Raw genomic sequence first — 20927 nt, 5'->3', positions numbered from 1 at the left:
TCTGCTCGGAAATTTACAGATCTACATATAGTTCATCCTAGATGCGATATGGGAGGATGACGATTCAATCCGAGTTGTTTTTCTCCAAGGTGACACTGAACATTCGATGCGGTGATGGATTCATGAGGAGGTGTAAGAAATATAATCACATCTCTACATAGAAGAACGCGAGATGAATGATGTGATTGGCAAGGATCCGAGAAGAGATGAATAATTTCGGCTCGAAGAACCATATACCACAGACCGACTGTGCGTAAGCTCGCCTTCGTTTCAATCATGTGGGAATCGATGCTGTTTCAAGGTGGAAACGGAAGTTTGATGACCCAACCTAAGTACAATAGTATTTATATACGAGAGAACTGTCTTGTAAGCCGGCTGTGAACCGGTATGGTTCTCTACAGTAATCTCCTATGTTCGGTTTCCAAGGTATCCTTCTGCACTGGAAAATCTCCCCGGAATCACGATGACAGGCGACTTGAGCAAGTGATACGTTCATAGGATAGGTAGAAGTAGTAGTATTGACGACGAGTGATCGGAACAGAAAACAACCTTCATGAGGTCATTCAGTTTCCAGGTGAGAAAAGACAGAGCAAAATCATCTTCGTCTACGTTATCACAATACAACCATAATTTGGACAAGCTTGGAAGCAGCAGTAATTCCGAAAATCCGTCGAGGGACTTGACAGACAACCCACAGGTTGAGATTGAGTTCAGTCGGAACGTGGTAAAACCAGAGGAGGCAGAACCCAAACGCTAACATTTGAGCCTCAGTTCAGGCGTGACTCAGGGTAGACGGAGCTCCTGGACAGACGAAAAGGAGGCGGAGAGGAACTTCCATCTTTGTGGGAATCAATGGAGACCCATGTTAAATTTAATACTTCATAAATAACGGAATCGAAAGCATTGACAATCGGAAATAAGCAGAAAGTACGCTTCAATGCGTGAGATGGAGAAGGCAAACGAAGAGACTTGGATATAGGTCGGAGATAGCTCCCGGAACCGATCGAGGGTTTTGAAAACGCGAAAGAAGACAATGATCAGAAGACAGGAATGAACTTAAAGAAAACTCAAAGAAATAAGGTTGGAACGGTTTTTCCGCCTTTATTTACAACATTCATATAGAAATCGTGTTCATCTTCAGTGTATCCCGTAATCTCACCTCTGAACGATATCTTTCATCTTTTTCCCCACTGTCCAAATAATTGTCAAATGACTTCCATCGCCCCATCCCGAGGTTGTACGTCCAGATAAATCTCATCTCTCATACAAGGTTCCTAATTTTTGTGTCCGTCGCACTCTCTTAGAGATTATTGAATGCCTGAAAATCTCTTGGAAATTTTGATGTTTGTCTGTGTTCCGGTGTTTCAAGATTGTTCATCATTTCGTCGGACGAGCGTATCAGATCTGCAACCTTTTTTGTCGTTTCGCCTCGATGCTGATTCAATTCTGGTAATCATTCCTCGTGTCTAGAACGACAGAGCTCTCCTCTCGATGTCATGCGGGGCTTACACCCTCAGCATCACGAGGTTGATTCTCGAGGAAATGGACATGAAGAATAATATTTTCGGAACCATATCGTCGCATGGGTTGAATAAGAGGAGTGCGGACGAGGATCTCGCGCTTGACTCATTCGACTGACGTCGCTCGGGTGATAGAGAGCGGAGCGTCCTTTTCAACAATTCGCTAGAAGAGCGCAAGAGCTATGAGAGATGAGTATTCTCTGTCTGCGGCTCCAACTCTCATTCCCGTGATCATTTCTATCGGCATTCTCTCTTTTCCTTTCTCTCTTTCACTTTAATCTTCATCATGATCGACGATTCCGTCATCAGGTTCATCGAATAATTAATTATTCAATAGTATTTACATGGGAGAAAAGGTTGTGGGTTTGCTCTCGATGAGGGCAGTATCGGCCGCTCATCTTTTCATAGTTTCATCTCGTTATGTTACAAGAAAGTACACATTAAACTATGCATGTATTCTCAATCAAATATGTCCATCTCCGTCGTCTGTCATCAATATTTTAAACTATGTCTGTATCGTCATCGTCGTCAGCATCATCAGCTGTTCTGGAGACTGTCATTGACAATTATGTTGTGGTTCTTCTCGCGTCTCCATCGGTGGACCGCTGAAAATTCTGATCTTGAATGATCAGACCAATCAATCAAGCGATCCATCTCGACAGAGAAACAATGACAACATTCATGTGTAGTGCAGCAGCGCAAGCATATCCGAGCGAGGAATACGATAGCGTCGTAAATCCGGTTGTACACGAGGGTCTTGAAAAAGAGAAACGGATTTGTTGCGATAGTTTCTCTCTTTTCATGGTACCAGACCAAAAGTACCTTGCCGAAGGCAGCGCCGAGGAGAGTTCCAGGTCTCCAAAATCATGCGAGAGTCCGGTTAACCGACGTTGCATGCGACATTGTTTCCCATCCGCATGAATTGCGCCAAAAGAGTCGAAGTTTGCTGCCACCTCCACTCACGACTCACGAGGCGACAGGATTCGAGGGACGGTCGCTAATCGATTTCGGCGAGATCGGGACTCTAACGCAACTCTCGCAATAGCGCAATTTACAACTTATCATAGTGGATGTGCGTTCCAGAAGGGTCTCCCCGGTCGGATCGACAACGAGTGTCTGTCCGAGCCTGGGGTTCTTCCCTCTTTATCGAAAATTAACTGGCCAAAATTATCTACAAGATTACGCTTGCGTCCGTTGTCGTGTTTTGTACAGCCGGAGTGTGATTTTGTCGTCGAACTATATTCAATCGATGAAGCGGCAGAGTTCGATGAAACGGATAGAATGGAATCAGTGATCGTGGTATGTCCAGGGCAATCAAGGTCAGAATGAAAGTTGATACACCGCCGCTCGTTAGTCGGAAAGTGTAATGAGGGGAAACTCTCATTGGCTGTTCAGGGTCGGTAGAGTGATATCATGGTTCGCTCGGCTGATGGATGTAAAAGCCGGGAAATGCGCATCCGATTCTCTTTCTACGTCCCCACCGAGACCTCTCCGGAACTGGGATTCGCAGTTTTGACTCCGCATGAGGGGGAAGGGAGAGGAGGAGTTTATGCAGCCGATATTGGTTTCCCTCTGATGATACTTTTACGGGCTACGTTCGAGACAAAGAAGAGTCGCCAAGCGACAGGACGCGCTTGACCCCTTGTACAGCAGAGTTCTGAGAGAAGCGCGAAGAAACAGCGAGATCACCTAACCTTCCGAGCGATAGCCCGAGGCTCCGTAGGGACTCTGTGAGGGCAACCCACGTACATACAGACATATGTTTCAGCGATCTTCGAATTGACAAACTTCCAGATTTTCTGCTGTATGAGCTAGCTAGCCAACTAGCCGACCGGGCCTTTGCACGTCGATACGTAATTCGTGGACGCCGACAGCATCAGGTACGACAATGACGTTTCCAACACCGTCTCGTCGGGATGCATCACCAGGTGGGTCGCTCGTCAGGCTTCGGAGTTCCAGCCCTGGGAATCGTCTACCAGCACTGGATGTCAACTGATGCCGCGGCACACCCGGAGAGCCCGATTTCCGCTCTGAATACTGGAAGGTCTCATCAACGATGCCTCGTTGATCTTCGAATCATGAGTACGGCCTCGTGTTTTTGAACGATTTCCCACTCCGTGGATTCGGTCGGCTCATGCTGTCACGCTCGACCTTGAATGAATTTATGAATAGCGTTCGACCTCTGCGGCAGCTCTGTCTCACAGTGGCTTCTATGTGTCAAGTCCCTCGAATGTGCTTTTGGAAGGGTGTACTGCTCCCCTATTTCTTGGATAGTTGTACTTTTTCGCCGGAGTCGGACTTCGCATCGTGATCGATGATCGACGACGACGACGAACGGTAATCAGCCATTTTTCCCCGCTCGACGACATCTGAGATAAAGGACTAATTTACAGATGAATAACAAGAGAGCGGAAACAGAAAACCTTCATGAAATCATTACAGAAGGTAAGATGGGTTTGATTGCACGCTAGTGTACACAGTGTTTCACTGGCTGTGTTTTGAGAAAAGTAGAGAGAGGGGCGTACGACGCCGCGTTTGGAGGAAACAGCGTTTGATCGATCTTTTTTCGCCAATTATACCTCAGCCTGACCTGCGCCGTCCTCGAAGCGTCATCTCATCAGCGGATATCTTGTTTCATCTAGGCCCTTGTTTCTGCGTCTGTTCGGTTGTTTGTCTTTCGTCTGTCAGCTCCTTTAAGGTGGTTTGTTTTTGTTTTTTCTTATATGAACGTGAGACCGAGAGTCAATGCAAGAACGCCTGAATCGATTTATAGAACTTTAACAACAAAACATAGTGCACGGCTTCTTGCTGCTGTACCATAATCATCACCATTATCGTGGAGTTGCGAATCGATCGAGCAGCATCTTGGCTGCTCGATCGGTTCAGCGATCATGCCTAATTCACGAGTCTGCTTGCATTCATTGAAAGTTCTTCTTATTCCTCTTCTTATAGCTCGATACCTAGCAATGATCAATTGTGGTTTCATTTCTACCTGCTTCTGGAGACCTATTCAGATAGTTTTCTATATACATAAGGGATGTTACACATAATGAGGGATGTGGACAAAGGTTTCGATTATGCCCGGCAGTTTTGTTCGATGCGGCCCCGTAACCCTCCAATGGTGAATGTCAGGAAGCGCGCTTTCGCCAGAGCACGATCCCGATGAGGGCTACGAAAACCGTAGAACGAAGCTCTTGGGTCTCTGACATATTTCTCGATTTGCGTTCCTCACTCAGATTCGTTTTCATCGTGGGCGCGTATATCACGTCATACTCCACCGGTTTTTACATTTTCGAGTGTTTTGATGTTGAAATGATGACGCAGACGCTGCTTCACTCCGAGTCTGTTTCCAGGATTGGATGAGTGTGTCTTGCTTGGTGTCTGTGCTTATGCTCCGAAGTCGCTTCGTCTGCGTCATCAAGGTGATTGTAGATGAAAAACCCTGCTTTTTCACTGTGGAGCACCTCATCCGTATGGAGTCGTTTGAAGCGGACGACATCGTATCGAATAATGGGGTGAATGATGATACATGAAATCACTCGCATTCGTCCTCGTTCGCAAGATCAATGGGACAGAACAAGATATTTCTATATTTAGAATGAACGCTCATAAGCTATTGTATGGGAAGGCTCGCTGTAGCGTATGATGAAAGTATGAGATGCTATTTATATATGAATAATGAATATGAGCATGCGGCTTCGAGTATCCGCATGAATATGCTTGTGAGTCTGTTTATGTGTGTGTGTTCATGTCTCAGTTTGTTCGCAACATAGTATCTACACATTCCTGGTTACTCGAGTAAGAAAGATCACAACTTCGATATTCAAATCACCCTTTTGTGACTTAGGCCTCCGAGGCCTTTGCAGCTTGCAGTATTGGAGCAGTCGATGTCGGTACTTGTAGCAGTGAGTCTTGAGCAATTTAGAGCAGCCCTGTTTCGCCCAGTCGAGCACTGGGTAGGCGAAGCCGATTGGGAGTCTTACACCGTCGTGATGACCACCATTAGGTGGGCCAGTTCGCTGACGCTGTGCAGCAGATCCGGCGCGGTGCGAAGTAGACTCTCGTGCGAAAACGAGCACGAAGGGAATATGTGAATCACGTGGACGGGCTGGAAAAGTAACGAGATAGTTTTTTTAGTTTCGGTGCCTTTCGCTTCAGCTAATGTTCTGATGACGTTCTGAGTGAAACCTTTAATTACCTGGCTCGTTTCGGGTTGCTGTCCCGCGTTCACAATTCCTGCGGCTTGTTTGGATGACAGATAATTGATGAAACCGTTCCGGAGATAGCTGGATTGTTCCAGGACGGCCGTCTGGTCCCTGCCACAGGGCAGAGCGAGCAGTATACAATGTTCTTCGGGTTTTTGCATCTTCTTCGAAACACCCTCGAGTTGTTGGGGCTCGAGTCGCATTCGTTGAGTGATGCGGACGGGTTGTGGTCCTCCCTCGGCTGTGATTGCGGGCAGCGTTGCCGCGGCGATGCGGGAATTCCCTGAGATGAAATGCATTTGCACAGCGGCCTGGTCGCTCTTCAGAGCCAGACATCCATGCCAGATGAGGGGGTATCGGGAGAGCCAACCGGCGTCTTGGTTGGCCTGATGTTGGTTCGGTGGACTCCTGGCGCGAACGACTTGCTGTTGAGCCAACAAGTGCACCGGAGGCGGACCGTGCAGGACCGAGTCCAGCGGACGTCCCTGATACCGTCCCGTGCGCTTCATCTGAGCTTCCTGCTGCAGCTGTTGTTGTTGTTGCTGCTGCTGCAGCAGCTGTTGTTGTTGGAGTTGCTGCTGTTGCAGCTGTTGCTGTTGGAGCTGTTGCTGCTGCTGTTGTTGCTGTTGTTGTTGCAGCTGTTGTTGTTGGAGCTGCTGCGCTTGCTGATGTTGTTGCTGTTGCAGCTGTTGTTGGTTGGCAGCGGCAGTAGCTGCCTGTTGGGCCTGGGATGCGAGATCCTTCTTCAACGCCAGAGCTCCGGCCGCGCTTGCGGGATGCGAGATATAGGCCGGTCCCGGAGAACCGACAGACATCGGATACTGATGGTTCTGATGCGCAGCTGGCGGTTGTTTCAGATCGGACTCCGTGGGCGTTTTCACGTGAGCAGCTCTGGCGTACGGGTTCCCGAGAGCTCCCGGAGAACTGTCTGCCCCCTGCATCGACAACGGTTGTCCGAGCTGTCGAATTGCGGCCGTGTGGTATCCGCTGCCAGGATGAGAAAGACGACTGAGCATATCGTGAGGCTTTCCTGATTGATGTTGTTGTTGTTGCTGCTGCTGCTGCTGCTGCTGTTGTTGTTGTTGCTCTTGTAGTTGATGAGCTTGGGCAGCTTTGCTCTTCGGCTTCGTCGGACCGGAAGGTGCCTCGTGATCTTCGTCCTTCGATTCCGCTTTCGGATCCATCGAGGATCTGAAACCACCGAGAGTGGATTGCGGAGGTCCGAAAGCGAACCGACCGAATTGGGCGGCGTACAACATCTGCTGATGGTGAACGAGCATCTCTGGCGGCAATCCGAGATGATTCGGTACCAGGAGGTTCTGTCCGCTTCGATTCGGATTGAGCATTTCCTGTGAAGGAACTCCGGCCAAAGGCGGTGTTGGCTGTCCTGAGACGTTCTGAGCACGAGCTTGAGCCGTGAGTTGAGCCGTGATGGCGTTCAAATACTCCTTGGGGAGAAGGTGTGGGTTCTGCAGTAGATGAGGGTTTTGCAGAAGTTCCGCGATACCGGCATTCGATGGCAAGCCAACTGCCGAAGGTCCCGGCTGGGGAAAATGAGAGGAGCGTTGTAGTTCGAGATAGAGGATAGTTCATTTACGACAGTACCCTTCGGTTATTCCCAACTCTGGGACAGACTGGGAAATTTACATGTGGTAGTTTGAATAATTACCTGATCGAAAGCGAAACCTGAGGGTATGGCAGTTTTCGCGGCCGTCGACTTGGGTTTCGTAGGACCCGTCGAAGGCATTTGCGCACGAGCCGTCTGCGACACTTCTCTCGGAGTGAGCGCGTTCGCGGAGGTCTGGCAGGCGGGTGGGGTCCTCGACGTGTTGCTGACCGGCATTCCGTACGGTGACAAGTGCCCAACCATCTGCTTCTGGATCTCCGGGGGAATCTGGGAGGAGAAGGCAAGGAATCAACCATAAGAGGGATTCTTCGATAAATATTTGGGGAGACCGTGAGAGTCGAATAATGGGACCCGGGGAGGAAAACTCCCTTAAGCGGGGGGTGTGACCTGCGAGAATAATAAATTCGTGAACCTACTTCCAAGCGCGGAGATCCTTGCGCGTGGGAATGATTCTGACTCTGACCCATGGCCGTCTTCGTGTCAGGCGCATGTCCGATCGCTGCAGACGACACAGGAATTCTCGAGGCGGCTTGTTGTTGAGCCGACAAATTAGCCAAGTTCGCGGGGAGTCCTCCAGGATAGATCGGGTAATGAGGCGAGGAGGGGATTTTCGAGCTTGCCGAAGAGCTGCCGGTAGAACCCCAGGGCGTTGCCTGAAGGTTCTTCGGATTGCTTGGAATCGCGTGATTTTTCTGCAGGGCCAGGAGCTCCGAGGCTTGGGAACTCGATGGAACGGATGGAGCCGTCGTCGGTTGAGCGGCCGACTGCTTCTGCTGGCGAGGTGGACTGCTCGCGGGCACACGGGGCACGTTCTGCTGTCGGGCGTCCAGAGCGGTGGCCTCCTCCGTGGCGGAGGTACCAGATGGCACCGCGGCTTCCGGCGGGAGGGCTGCCGCTGTCGTCGTCGGACTCGTCGACGATGTCGACCTTTCGGGCGATGCCCGAGAGGCCGATGTCGGTGACGATGCACCCGTATGCGCAAGGACCGGCGGCCTCGTCGGCGAGGGAACCGCCGCGGACGTGGTCGTCGCGGTGCTCGCTGCAAATGGAGCAGATGTCGTCGCAGGAGCGGTCGTCGTGCTCGTTGCGACATCGGACGACTGCTCTTTGTGAGCGGCCGTCTCGATAGCTGACGTTTTCACCTGACCGCTCAGTTCCAGTTCCTGCTTGAGCTCGACCGAGCTGACCGGAGGATTGAGTTCTTCCGTGATGGTGGACGAGCCCGCAGAATGAGTTCTTTCTCGAATCGGTGCGGGATTCTCGTCTTCGGCCTTGATGTCGAAGTTGGATGCAACCTGATCGATCTTGGTCGGTTCTTCCTGCTTGCGTCTGGCACCTGAGCGGACGGAGAAAAAAAAATCGATTAACGCTAAACCCATCGCTGCGTCGGGTTGCGCGTGAAGAATATTTTTTTCTTTTGGAATTCGAAGAAAATGTCGAGACAACACAAGGGCGCAGACTCACCTCGTCTTCCAGCTTTCGGAGTTTGCGGTGGAGGCTCTGTCGATGCTTGCTGGTCGGCTTGCGGTTCCTCTTTCTTCAACTCCTTCTCCTTGCCGTTCGTCTCCTGAGCATGACTGACAGATTCATCGAGATCTTTGCGTGCCAGCGTGACACCCCGTCTCGGTCTTCCGGATCTCGTTGTTGGCAGCGAATCGTCCACAGAGCTGGTCGTGGAACCCTCATCGACAACATCGTCGGCCGTGTTCTTTCCTGCGAGTCGGGCAGATTTGCGAGTCTTTCCGCTGCCGCCGGTCTGGCTGCTGGAGTCGTCCTGAAGGGCGGTCGCTTGAGCACTGGTGGTCGTCTTCGGCGCAGCGGTGGAAGAGGACGTCGACGTGCTCGACGTTGACGTCGTCGTCGTCGCCGCCGTCGGGACCGTCGATGTTTTCCCGGCCTCATCGATCTGCTCTGAAGTTTTGATGACCTCGGCGCGATCGAGACCGTCCTTGTGCAAGCGGATCGTCAGAGAGATCTTGCCGTGTTGAGACGGCTCGGCCACGTATTCCTTGTCGTCGCTCGAGCGTCTCTCGCCCACGGCGACCGCATCCTTCGAGTCCGAGGCATCCGCAGGCGTGACGTTCTCGGTTTCGGCGGGCGGCTTGTCGGCGTCGCCGGACCTCTCGACAGATTCGTGCGGATTAGAGCCCGAGCTGGGCGGTACCGCCGACGAGAACGGATCTTCGTCGTCGGAATCTTTAAATTCGTAAACGTCGAACGAGGTCGTCGCCGGTCGTGCGGAGCGTGCGTTCGCGTCTCGGTTGAAGCATGGCTTGTCGGCCGACGTCCGTAGCGACGCTGCCGACGGCTGGTCGTCGCCACTGTGGAGCTCGTCGCCCTGGACTGTCGCCGTCGCCGCCGCTTGTTGGCTTCCAGCAGACTGCTGAGCTTGCTGCTTCTTCTTGCCGCGGGCCGCACGTACGGGGCGTGCTTTAGGTACAGGTCGCTGCTCTGGGTCGGTTTCGGACTCGTGTGCCGTATGCTTGGCGTCGATCGAGTCGGCTGTCTGCGGTTGGGCTTGCTGCTGATGATGGTGATGATGAGGAGTGTGATGATGGAGAGGATGCTGCGCGGATGGATGTTCCTGTTGCTTCTGAGACTGCAGCTGGGGCGGGCCAACAGCTGCCGTCTCGGGAGTCTGTTCGGCGGCTGATTTGATGTCGCTTGCCGACTCCGACTGATTGCTCGCGGCACCGTCGTCCGACCGTAGGCCGCGGCGGAGCTTCTCCACGGAAGTGGCTCGACCCCCTCTACGTTTGGGTTCAATCGAGAGCTGCTGCTGCTGCTGCTGTAGGGTCGAAGCCGCCACCTCGTGGGTCTGGCTTTGAGTCTGACGTCCGCCGCTGCGGCCTCGTCCACCCCGACCGCCGCGTTTTCCCTTTCGGCCGCCTCGTTGCTGAGGACCTGAGGGCTTCTTGTGACCTCCGGATCTCAGCTCGTGGTCGAGATCGTCCTGATCCTCAGGGTGTTCGTCGACTTCGGTGTTCTCACACTCCGAGGGCTCGCCGGCACTGCCGGCCGCTCCGGCCGCCGCTTCGCGCGCGGCGGACGACGCAGCCTCGTCCGGGAGGCCGTCTGCGGCGGCCACTGTCGAATCCGTTTTGTTGTGCTGAGAAACGGGTGACGAGAGGTTCTCGATGATTTCCAGAATGGGCGTCGAGTGCGACTCGGGGAAATCGTCGTCTTTACTCGAGCTGTCGTTCGTGTCTTCTTTCGATCGCTCCTCGGCCGCGGCAGGTTCGTCCTTGGCAAGGCTCGAGACTTCGTGTTGCGGTGTTGTGGCCGGCGACGTCGAATTCGACGGCTTGTCGTCCTCGTCGTCGTCGTCGACATCGTCGTCATCGTCTTCGTCCTCGTCGTCTTCTCCGTCACCGTGGACGGGACTCTCGACGATTTCCAGCCTTCCCGAGTCTGACTTGTCGGGCGAAGGAGTTTTCACTGAAGAGCCGACCGTTTCAAGCGCATGCTGCTGCTGCGAAGGATGGTGGCCCATGTGGCTCTGCAACGGACTTGGCGTTTCGGTCGCGGCTGCGAACGTGGGCGCCACAGCTGTTGATTGCTGCTGCTGCTGCTGCTGCCTGTGAGAGGACAGATGCTGATCGGGAGTAGTTGGCGCGGCGCTCGTGGTCTTCGACTCGGCCTGCAACGCATCGAAAAGATCTTCTGCCTGACTGTGGCTCGCGGGATTCGACGACAGCGCGAGGGCTGACGTCGCGATCGTCGGTGCGGGGCTCGCCGAGAACCCGTCCTTGCAGGGCCCGAGCTTGTTGGTGAGCGTGACGTTGCTGTTTCCAGCAGCACCGGTCGACGTCACGCCTCTGACGCCACCTGCTGTCGACGTGGCGGTGGCAATGGCCGAATGGTGCTGCTGAGAGCCATGCGGACCGTGATGTGCTCCGGCGCGACCGTGGGCGTCCGCCTCGCGGGACGCAACGCGTGCCGAAGGCTCCGCGCACGGGGTGACGCGACTCGCAGGCACATCATGGTGGGAATTGCTTTCCGTATGGGGCGCCGAGGCTGTGCGCGGCGACGCCGAACGTCGACGCAGGATTTCGGCGGCGGTGCTGTTCTGTTGTTTGGACGGATGCGTTTGTTGTTGCTGCTGCTGTTGGTGTTGTTGTTGTTGGCTGGTCTGCCTAGTGAAGGTATCATGGAAAACTCGGGCGAGTTTCTCATCGGACCTCTCGACTGTCGGCGGACTCGCCTCCGGCTGAGCCGCGCTGTCCTGTTCGGTGACGATTCGCAGCGAGTCGGAACTCTCTTCGTCGTTCATTTCGTAGGACAGCGGGACGTGGGCAACAACTCTAGGCGAATGCTTGGTAGCCACGACGGAATCCTCAGCGGGCTGTTGCTGCTCTACAATGAAGTCGTCGTCCACGTGGACGACGGGTGGGTGATCCTTGTCGATGTCGCCTTCATCACCCATTTCCTGGAGTAGAGCGGAAACAGCGAGGTCGTCTTCCATCTTGCGCTCCGAGTCCAGCTCGTAAACGCCGCCGCCGCCGCTGCCGCCGTCCTTGTCGTGCGCCAGGGGCGGCGAATCGTTCTTGTTGTTGTCTTTGTCGAACGCGACACCGTCCTCCTGCCAGGCGTCGCGGGTCGAGGACATTTCCTCCTCCAGGCGCCGGGTCTCCTTGGCGGCCTCCTCTTCGAAATGGCGCTCCTCGATCGGCTTGCTGTCGTCTCGCTTGTTGAGATCCGTCGACTCGAACGTATTGCTCGTCTCCTCGGACGCGGCGGCCATCAGCTCTTCCAGACGACGCGCCTGCTCAACAATGTCCTCGTCGACGCGGTTGTCGTCCGACATTTTGCTATTGTTGTCATCGATGTCGTCCTCCAACGCGTTGACCGTCTTGCTGCTCGCACTACTGCTACTGCTCCCGCAAGCCACGCTGTTCGAGAGCAGCTGCTGGACTTGCGGTGTCCGTAGCTGCGACAGCTGCTGCTCCTGTTGAGAGTGCTGTTTCTGCGGCGGCTGCTGTTGGGGCTGCGGCTGCTGCGGCTGGTGATGCCGAGCGTCACGATCCCGTTTGATCGAATCCCTTGCCAAGTCTCGGCTGTCCTTCTCCGCAGCTCGGGAATCCTTCAGGACGTCCTTCGTGTTGAAAATCGAGTCCTTCAGAGGGTCCCGTTCCACTTCTGTCTGTGAGTGCTGAAGGGACTTCTCCGAGCTGCTCTGCTGCTGCTGCTGCAGCTGGGACGGCTGCTGTTGGGAGCGATGTTTCTTGTCCTTGCGGTGATGGTGATGGTGATGATGATGGTGGTGGTGTCGGCTCTCGCGGTCCTTCTTACGTCGGGCGTCCTTGTCCTGAGCTTTGTTGTCCTTGTCCTGGGCGGACACCACTTCCATCTTCGAGCCAGAACGATCACCACCTGCAGCGCTGCCGCTCAGCTTGAGCGTTTCGCTCAGGTCGTTGTTGTTCTTCAACATCGCGTCGCTCAAGGCCGACAGGAGCGGCGACTCGCTCCGCTGCCGGTCGAGCTTGTCGGTCGCGTACGCCGAGTTGCAGGTGACCGCGTCGTGGCTGTCACCGAACACGCCGCCACCTTCACCGCCGAGACGGTTGTGCAGCTGGCGGATTGGCGACGCTTCCTTGGCCGCGGGCGGCGGCGGCGGGGACTTAGCCGCCAGTTGGAACTCGTTCTGGAGCATCAGCTCGTGGTCGGACATTTCGCTCTCGTACTCGACCCGGGCGGGGGCGCGAGGATTGATGTAATCGTCCTCGGATTGTTCGATGTCCGATTTGTCCGCGTCCGTATCCTCGGCGCTCCTGTCCCGATCGGCAGCCGACGACTTGATCGACTCGCCCTTCGCCTCCTGCTGCTTGGCGGACTGTTGTTGGAACGATTGTTGTTGCTGAGACGGTTGTTGTTGGCGCGCCACGATCGGAGCCGCCTTGGACGCCTTCAAGGACTCTGCCAGGAGATCCTTAAGGGCCCAACTTTTCTTCGCCGGTTGTATACCTTCCTGAGGGCCCGTGGCGGCCGCCGGTGCGGCGACGCTTTCGCTCGCTTGCGCAACAACGCTCTCTTCGGCGGCGATCTTTCCGCTCGGCTCGTCCTTCTTCGAGGAGATCTCCTTCGGCTTGCTGACCGTCCTTCTGTCTTTTGCCTGTTTGCTCTGTGGATTCGTGAATGTGCTTAGTATCGTGCTTCGAACGCTACTGGAGGAATTCTCGTCGCGAGGAAACGTCGCACTCACCTTCTTCAACCTCCTCCGCTTGTTGTTGGTTCGCGGGGTCGGCGCTCGATCCTCCTTGACGATCGGCTCGGGTTCTTTGCCCTCCTTGCTGCTCTTTGATTTGATCGTCGAGTCCTGCTGCTGCTGCTGCTTCGAGCCTCGCTCAACATCGATGTCGGCTTTGTTGGTGTTGTTGTTGTTGTTGAGGAGAACGGAGACGTCCTTGTCTTTCGACTTGGATTTCGAGAGCTCCTTCGATTTCTTGATGATACGCTCATCGTCGTCCGACGTGTCGACGTCGGCGTGCGCCTGGGACGTCGGCTGAGACTGCTTGTTCTTCCGGTTCGAGGATTGTTGTTGACTCCGGCCGGACTTGGTCTTGCTCGAATCGTGGTTGTTCGGAATGCTCCGGCTCGAAGACGACGAGGTGACCTTCTTGCGCTTCTTGGCCACCACCGGCTTGTCGATTTCGTCCGCATGGTCCGAATCGGTGGAGTAGAACTCGGAGTATTCGAGTTTCTTGCTGGTGGCCGGTTTCTTGGGCACCTGGAACTGGCTCGACACGTGCGGCTTCATTTCAGCGTCGCTGCTCTCGTCGGACGCCGAAACGATGGCGTTCGATCGAGAGGAACTCTTCGATGTCGCGTTCGTGTGCTGCGGGAGACGAGACTTGCTCGGAAGTCCCGATGTAGGCTTCGTCGATGCCGCCGGAGTCGACGTCGAGCTCCTGGGCATCGAGAGGGCCTCACCGTCCGACGAGCTCTCGATGACGGTCTTCCTCTTCTTGGCCGTCGGACCGCTGATCTTGCGTCCCTTGCGGGCGGGTTTGGTCTCGTGCTCCGAATCGGACATCTCCGACGGTTGGAATTCCTCGCTCGCCTCGGAGTCGAGTGTCTTCTTGCGCGCGCGCGACTGCTTCAGTTTGCTGAATTTGTCGCCTTTGCATTCGTCGTGCACCACTTGTTGATGTTGGTTCTTGCACGACCTCTGTTTGACTTTGTCGTACATCGACAGATACATGGGCACGCCATCGACCAAACCGAGTTCTTCCATCGGTATGCCGGCCGCTGCCGCCGCGTCGGCCACCTCCTTGGCGATGGCTCGCTGTTGAGCCTTGTCCTCCTTGTTGTTGTTATTATTATTGTTGTTGTTATTATTATTGTTTATGCTGACACTGTTGGCGTTGTCGTTGTTGCCGCCGCTGTTGTTATTCGACGGGTTGGAAGCGGAAGAGTCACGCTCGCGGCTCTTGTTGTCCGCTCGACTCGACCTACTGCTGTTACCGCTGCTGCTCTTCTCCTTGGAATCCTTCGTTTCGGAACTCTTGCTGTTCCTGCTGGTCGTGCTTTCCCGTTTCTTGTACTTATCGGTTTTCTCCTTTTTACTGTCGCTACTGCGATCTTTGCTGATGGCGTTCTGGGACGACGAAGACGAAACTTTCCTTTCGTCCTTGTTCTTGCTCGAATCCTTGTTCTTGCTAGAGGATTCGTTCTTACTGCTCGTATTCGCTGAATTGCTGCTGTTGGTGTTGCTGCAATTCGTGCTCGCGTTGGTATTGCCACCGCTGCTGTTGTTGTTGTTGCTCGTGCTATTGCTGGTTGAGTTGTTGTTGTCTTTACTGCTCGTATTCGTACTGCTACTGCTGTTGTTATTGTTGTTGTTGTTGGAACTGCTTGAGTGGTGATCTTTCTTACTGACATTTTCTTTCTTACTGCTGTTACTGCTATTATTGTTGTTGTTGTTGTGCGCTTCCTCAGACAGTAACTGTTGTTGTTGTTGTTGTTGAGATGATGAGATGTGGTTGTTTGTTGATGATGAGGAAGATGACGATGAAGAGGATGATGAATGTTTACTAGAGTGCTCCTTATCCCTAGCGTCCTTGCTCGACTTGCTGCTTCTGTCTTTCGACCGCGATTCCTCTCTGCGACTGCTTCGTGGCTCGCCTTCGGTTGAACCAGATTTGCTCGATGAAGAAGTGAACTTCGCTCGTTTGCTCTCCGGTTCAAGTCGCTCTCCAGCGGATCTTGTGGATTTGCTCGACTGTTCCGACTCATTGCTGTCGAGCGATGATACGCGACGCTTGGTGACTTGTTGAACGGAGCTGCTGCCGGTGCTGCCATTGTTGTTGTTGTTGCTACTACTGCCGCCAGCTACGCCGGTGCCGACCGATTCTCCTGCACCGGTCGTCGGCTCGTCGGCGGCCGTCGTCACCGCAGAGGACACCTCCTTGCGACTAGAGGCTTTGGGACTTCTGGCTTTACTGCTCTGAGCAGATTGTTGCTGCTGATCAGATGAATTTTTCTGCTTCTGCGAGACTCTCGGATCGTCTTTTTCCTTCTTGATTGAGCTTGCGGATTTCGAAGAAGTTTCCTCTTGGCGACGATTCGACGACGACAACGACGAGGTCACGGCTGACTCGCTCGTCGCGGTGTCACGGCGTTCTTTCTTGATCGACTGTTGCTGAAGCCTTCCGGCAACACCTGTGGTCTGCTGTTGCTGAGTAGGCTTGTGACACGGATTAGTGGTGCCCTTCGAGTTGGTCAGAGTCGCCGTGCTGCTGCTGCTGCTGTTGCCGTTGTTGTTCCCGCCCGTCGGAGTTATGGTCGGCATGGCGGTTTGTTGTGCGGCAGTGGCTGCAGCCGTCGCAGCTGCCTCTCCGACAGCCGCCACAGATGCTGCAGGTGGCGAGAGAGATCGTTCTTTTTTGATTGAGTCCAATTTCAGAGCCACTGGAGCTCCCGGCGAGCTGACCGGCGGATTGACGACCTGATTGGCTGAACTCGAACCGAACGGAAATCGAGGCTGGCCTTGCTGTGCTCCCATAATGGGCAAATTCGGCATCGAGAATTCTTTGGCAGCCGCTTTCGTGCGAAACGGTAGAGCCGGCTTCTGTTGCGACTGCATCAACTGCGAAGTCGACGAGGTGAAACCAGAGCCTATGGAGTTGACTGTCGCTCCCGTCGGCGGCTCCACCTTGAAGCCCGAGAGCTGCGGTGTGATCGGCGTCACGGGAGATAGAGCGACGGCGGCCGCCGTCGTCGTGAGGCTCGCAGTTGCAGAGTTGCCGCCCCCCAAGCTGGGAGGGAGTTCGGACGCTTCCCTCTTTATGAGACCGGCGGCGGCCGCTACTGCCGCCCCCGCCGGAGACAGCAAGTTAGCCTCCGAGCCCGACTCGATGGTGTTCGGCTCGTACTTCTCGTTGATGTGTTCCAGTCGCTTGGAATCCTGGTCGAGGATCGACTGCTTGGCCAACAACGACTTCGTGATTTCCGACGGTTCGGTCTTGTGGATCAGGTCGGACGCCGTCGGCGCTAGCGCGGGAGTACGCGATCGCTTCTTAATATTGTACTTCTGGTAGTCTATAACAATAGGAGGTGTTGACGGGTTGACGTCCGCTCCGGATAACGATCGCTGCAGAGCAGCACCTCCCAAACCGGGGGTCGACACCGAACCTCCACCAGAAGGAGCTGAACAAGAAGACGTCGAAGCGGGCCACTTGTCGTCGAGGGCCCTGATGCGTTCCTCGATTGAGGGCCTATTGCCGCCGCCGCTGCCGCCACCGCCGCCGCCACCGCCGCCGCCGCCGCCGCTACTGGTGCCGCCGGTCACGCTGTTGGCTTCGCTGCCGCTCGTGCAGCTGCTGCTGGCGTTGCCGCCACCGACCGCGTTGCAGCTGCTAGCCACCGTGGGCGACGCACATTCCGCGTCCGCAGCGATCGCCGACGTAGCAGCAGCGGCAGCTGCCGCCGCTACAGGTGTTGAGGCGGCAGCTGCTGCCGCGCACGACCCGGCCGCCGCATGATCCGCCTGGATGCCGCCCCCGACGCTGAGAAGACCCTGCGGCGTGGCTGGCGTCGTTGCGCTGAATGACGTTGCGCCGCTGCCGCCACCTGCTCCAGAACTGCCGCTGGCCGAGGTGCTCGAGCCCACAAGGTTGCCGCTGCTGCCGCTACTCGTGGATTTCGTCGTCAAGGCGTTTTGGGATGAGGAGTTTTCCTGCTGTGGATGTGTGCTGGGATGGTGCTGGAGAGGAGCGTGGGAAGGAGCGCTTCCCGTCGATGAGAGGGGATTCTGTTTGTCATGAGATGAATGATGGAAATGATTGATGGCCGTCGAACTCGACGTCGACATCGGTGAAGGAGATCGTGAGAAAGAGAACGCAAACTTTGGCAGCGGCAAAACCATCACAGGACGTTTGGCTACTTCGTAGTCCTCATCTTCGCTTCGTTTCTGCTGCTGCTGCTGCTGGGATTTACTGCCAGGATTATTGCTGCTGCCGCTACTGCTGCCGCTGCTGCTACCGCCGCTGGTTCCGGTTGTTCCTCGGGTATAGCTATCCCAAAGCTTCGCCTGGCGGGGATCTCGGCGCACCGAGTCGGAGGACGTCGCCGTCGACGACGTCACGTGATTACCGCCCGATCCTCCTGAAACGGATCGGACTCCGTTTTCGAGACCTTCTTTGAGCGATGACGTCGTTGTTGTCGTCGACGAATGTTGCGTTCGTTTGCCGCCGCTGCCGCCGCTACAGATCGCAAAGCATGGGATTTCTTTGGTAATTTGATGAGGTCGCTTCGATCCCCCGCTGGACGAGGAGCGGCCTCCGGAAGACGTCATCATTGCTCCGATCGGACATCCGCTCAACGATGAGCTCGACGTCTGGTTTCCACCAACGCCACCGCCGCTACTTGCGAGGTGGTGCGAATGAGAATGGTGCGAATGGTGAGAATGGTGATGCAGACGCTTGCTCCGGTGGCCGTGACTGTTGTGGCTTTGGGACGAGGTCGAGAAACTTCGGAAATCGGTGGCGGTCGTGCTGCCCGAGTCGCTATCGCTCGAGCTCAGTATCGAATCGTGTTTGATGTTGACGTATTTTACGGCCACTCGACTTCGGTGCTGGTCGACGTCCACGGCGTTCGCCGATTCTTCGACAACCATCAAGCGGCGCTTTCGCTCCTGTTGGCTCGGAGATGCTGTGCCGCCGCCACCGCCATCCCCACCACCTTGTACGTTTGAGGTGCACGTGTACGCAGGATCGCTGCGACGTCGTTGACTTTCGGATATTAGTTTGTTGCTGGCATGGCAGTCGTTTGACGACTGTTGCTGTCCAGACGCGTTGGCTAAGATCGACAACGATGAAGACGATGAAGAGGATAAACTCGCGGCCGCTGTCGCTGCCGACGCGATGCCCGTCGCCGCAACGGACGACGCGGAAGTGAGCGCCGACGATATACAGATAGTGTCCCTGAGGTCGCTCTCCACGGGACTGCTCATCCGGGAGGAGCCTCCGCTCGTTCTCCGGTGTCGCTTGTTTCGTTTGGTCGAGTTGACGGCGATCAACGGCGGCGGACTCCGACTGAGGTGTCGCAGAGTTGGCGAGGCTCCGCTATGATGACTGTCCTCGTGATCGCTCATCGAGTTCCGGAGGACCTTCTTCCTCCACTCGTCATCGTACACCGAAAGTTCGTCCATGGAGTCGTCTTTCTCCGAGAATCGGTGGTTGTTCGTCGAGTTGCTGTTCAGACGACGGGGCTCGACAACGATCTCGTCGTGGTAGGCGTCGTTGTTGTAGCGCGGCGTGCTCGAGCTGAAGCTCGAACGCGCGTTCCGGTTCGACGTCGCACCGACTGTCGTCGAACTGCTACTCCGAGCCGTAGATGAACGGAAACTGGTGCTGCTGCTGGTTCTTGACCTGCTGGGACCACTGTCATAACGTATGTATCGAGACTGCTCGAACTGCTCGGTGCGTAAATTGCTACGCTCGCGATCGTAATCCGGGGGCAAGACGGCCGCCGCCCGACCTCCGCGACTTATCCACGGCCGGTCTCCTTGTGCGATCTGGCCGGAGTTTTCGATTCGCTCGAAAAACGTTGACTGACATTCCCTTGAGGCAAAATCCACTTGGAGTCGCTTTCCGTTCAACGCTCGACCTCGCATTTCAGACACAGCGTGCTGAGCGCAATCCAACGAGTCAAAGTACACGAGGGCGTGCCCCCTTTCCCGGTCTATCACAGTGTAGGTCACAGTTCCGTAGCGGGAGAACTGGCGGGTCAGAAACTTTTCGTTGACCGTGTCGGCGATGCCGTCCAGCCAGACACACATGGTGGGCATCGACTTGCCGAATCCCAATTTGATTCGATTGGCGCCGAGGTTCTCTCCGTCGAGTTTCCTCATTGCCTTGACGACTGACGCAATGTCCGAGTACTGAATGAAAGCGTATGAACTTAACGACGCCTGCTTCTTGATATCGATCTCGATGATCTCGCCGAAGCTCTCGAAGTGTTTCCGCAACTCGGACGTTGTTATGTCTTTTTCCAGATTTCCGATAAATAACGTGCGGGTTGCTTTCGGGTTGTATTCGTCGAGCTCGGCTTCCAGCGGTCGAAATTCATTGTCCTCGCCGTCAAGTCCTTCGTGCGCCTTGACCTCGATTTTGCAGCCGAAGAAAAGCTTGTCTTTGGATACTTCGAGGGCCTTCTCAACGTCTTCAGGTTTCTTGAAGCATACTACCGCGTAACGATCTGTGCCCTGGCCTATAACTTTCACTACTGTGACTTTGCCATGCTTTTTGTACTCGTGAAACAAACCATCCTTCAAACTCGTATCGGTCGAACGGACAGGTAGATTTCGTACGCAGATCCCGAGCGGTCTCTTGTCGTTCGTGACAATCGGGTCGCGCTCGCGTTGCGATAACTCGGGCATCGCTTCGCTGCTAAGGTGGTTGAGATTAAGGGACGAGACCGAATGGCCTGACGTTCCGGAGATCGCTCGTAGTCCCGACGCATGACTTCCATACGACGTCCTGAAATTCAAAATGGCCCATTAGTTCGAGTACGAGCTCCGGCTCTCGAGCGACGATTATTTTCGCTTCGTTCCTCTGCCGATAGGTAATAATAACAGGCAGAAAGGCCCGGGAGTAGTCTCTCTCCCTCTCTGTCTCGAGCTCACCGGATGACCACCACACTCGATCGTTCGTAGTTCGGCCAATGGACAGAAGGCACTCCCGAGCATATCGTCACGAGCTCCTCGCCGTTAAAACATGAACAGGTATAATAATTCCTCTGCCAAGCGCCACGAGTCGTAAGGAGCGCCGAGAACGGGAGCGTGCACTCATCACAACACCCGGGGACCCAATGAAAACCTTTCCATTAGATTACCCGATTCCATAAGCCCCGCCGGCAACGGCACGGACGTTCGTCGCTCGGGCAAAAATAGCGGAGGTAATTGCATAACTCACTCAGCCTCCGGCGTGTTTTTCACTCGTGTCTATGCCTTGGCAGAGGGTATCGATCGATCGATGCTGATGATCAATGAATACGATACCGATTCATTTACGGAACGATAGGTCAAACTCGGCATGCCCACAGACTCTTTGAGATAGGAATCGAGTTTCATTG

At 54.9% G+C, this 20927-nt stretch overlaps 1 protein-coding gene across 1 annotated transcript in view; it reads right to left on the bottom strand.

The window, feature by feature from the left end:
- Positions 1–5251: 5251 nt before the first annotated feature.
- spen (spen family transcriptional repressor split ends) overlaps positions 5252–20927 on the bottom strand; it is a 52552-nt gene continuing 36876 nt past the window's right edge. Inside the window, exons 3-15 of the mRNA XM_029112121.1 lie at positions 17258–20332; positions 16693–17068; positions 16174–16422; positions 15950–16062; positions 13555–15880; positions 10403–13473; positions 9200–10363; positions 8817–9115; positions 7769–8688; positions 7395–7619; positions 6439–7269; positions 5719–6282; positions 5252–5628 (exon numbers count right to left, since the gene is read on the bottom strand). Coding sequence (XP_028967954.1) covers positions 5500–5628; positions 5719–6282; positions 6439–7269; positions 7395–7619; positions 7769–8688; positions 8817–9115; positions 9200–10363; positions 10403–13473; positions 13555–15880; positions 15950–16062; positions 16174–16422; positions 16693–17068; positions 17258–20332 — 13342 coding nt within the window. The 3' untranslated portion in view covers positions 5252–5499. The remainder of the gene's footprint in view (positions 5629–5718; positions 6283–6438; positions 7270–7394; positions 7620–7768; positions 8689–8816; positions 9116–9199; positions 10364–10402; positions 13474–13554; positions 15881–15949; positions 16063–16173; positions 16423–16692; positions 17069–17257; positions 20333–20927) is intronic.

This window comes from Galendromus occidentalis, unplaced genomic scaffold, assembly GCF_000255335.2.
Source record: "Galendromus occidentalis unplaced genomic scaffold, Mocc_1.1 scf7180000077484, whole genome shotgun sequence".
NCBI lineage: Eukaryota > Metazoa > Arthropoda > Arachnida > Mesostigmata > Phytoseiidae > Galendromus > Galendromus occidentalis.
The sequence above is the reverse complement of the archived record's forward strand: the minus strand, read 5'-3'. Positions and strand labels throughout refer to the sequence as shown.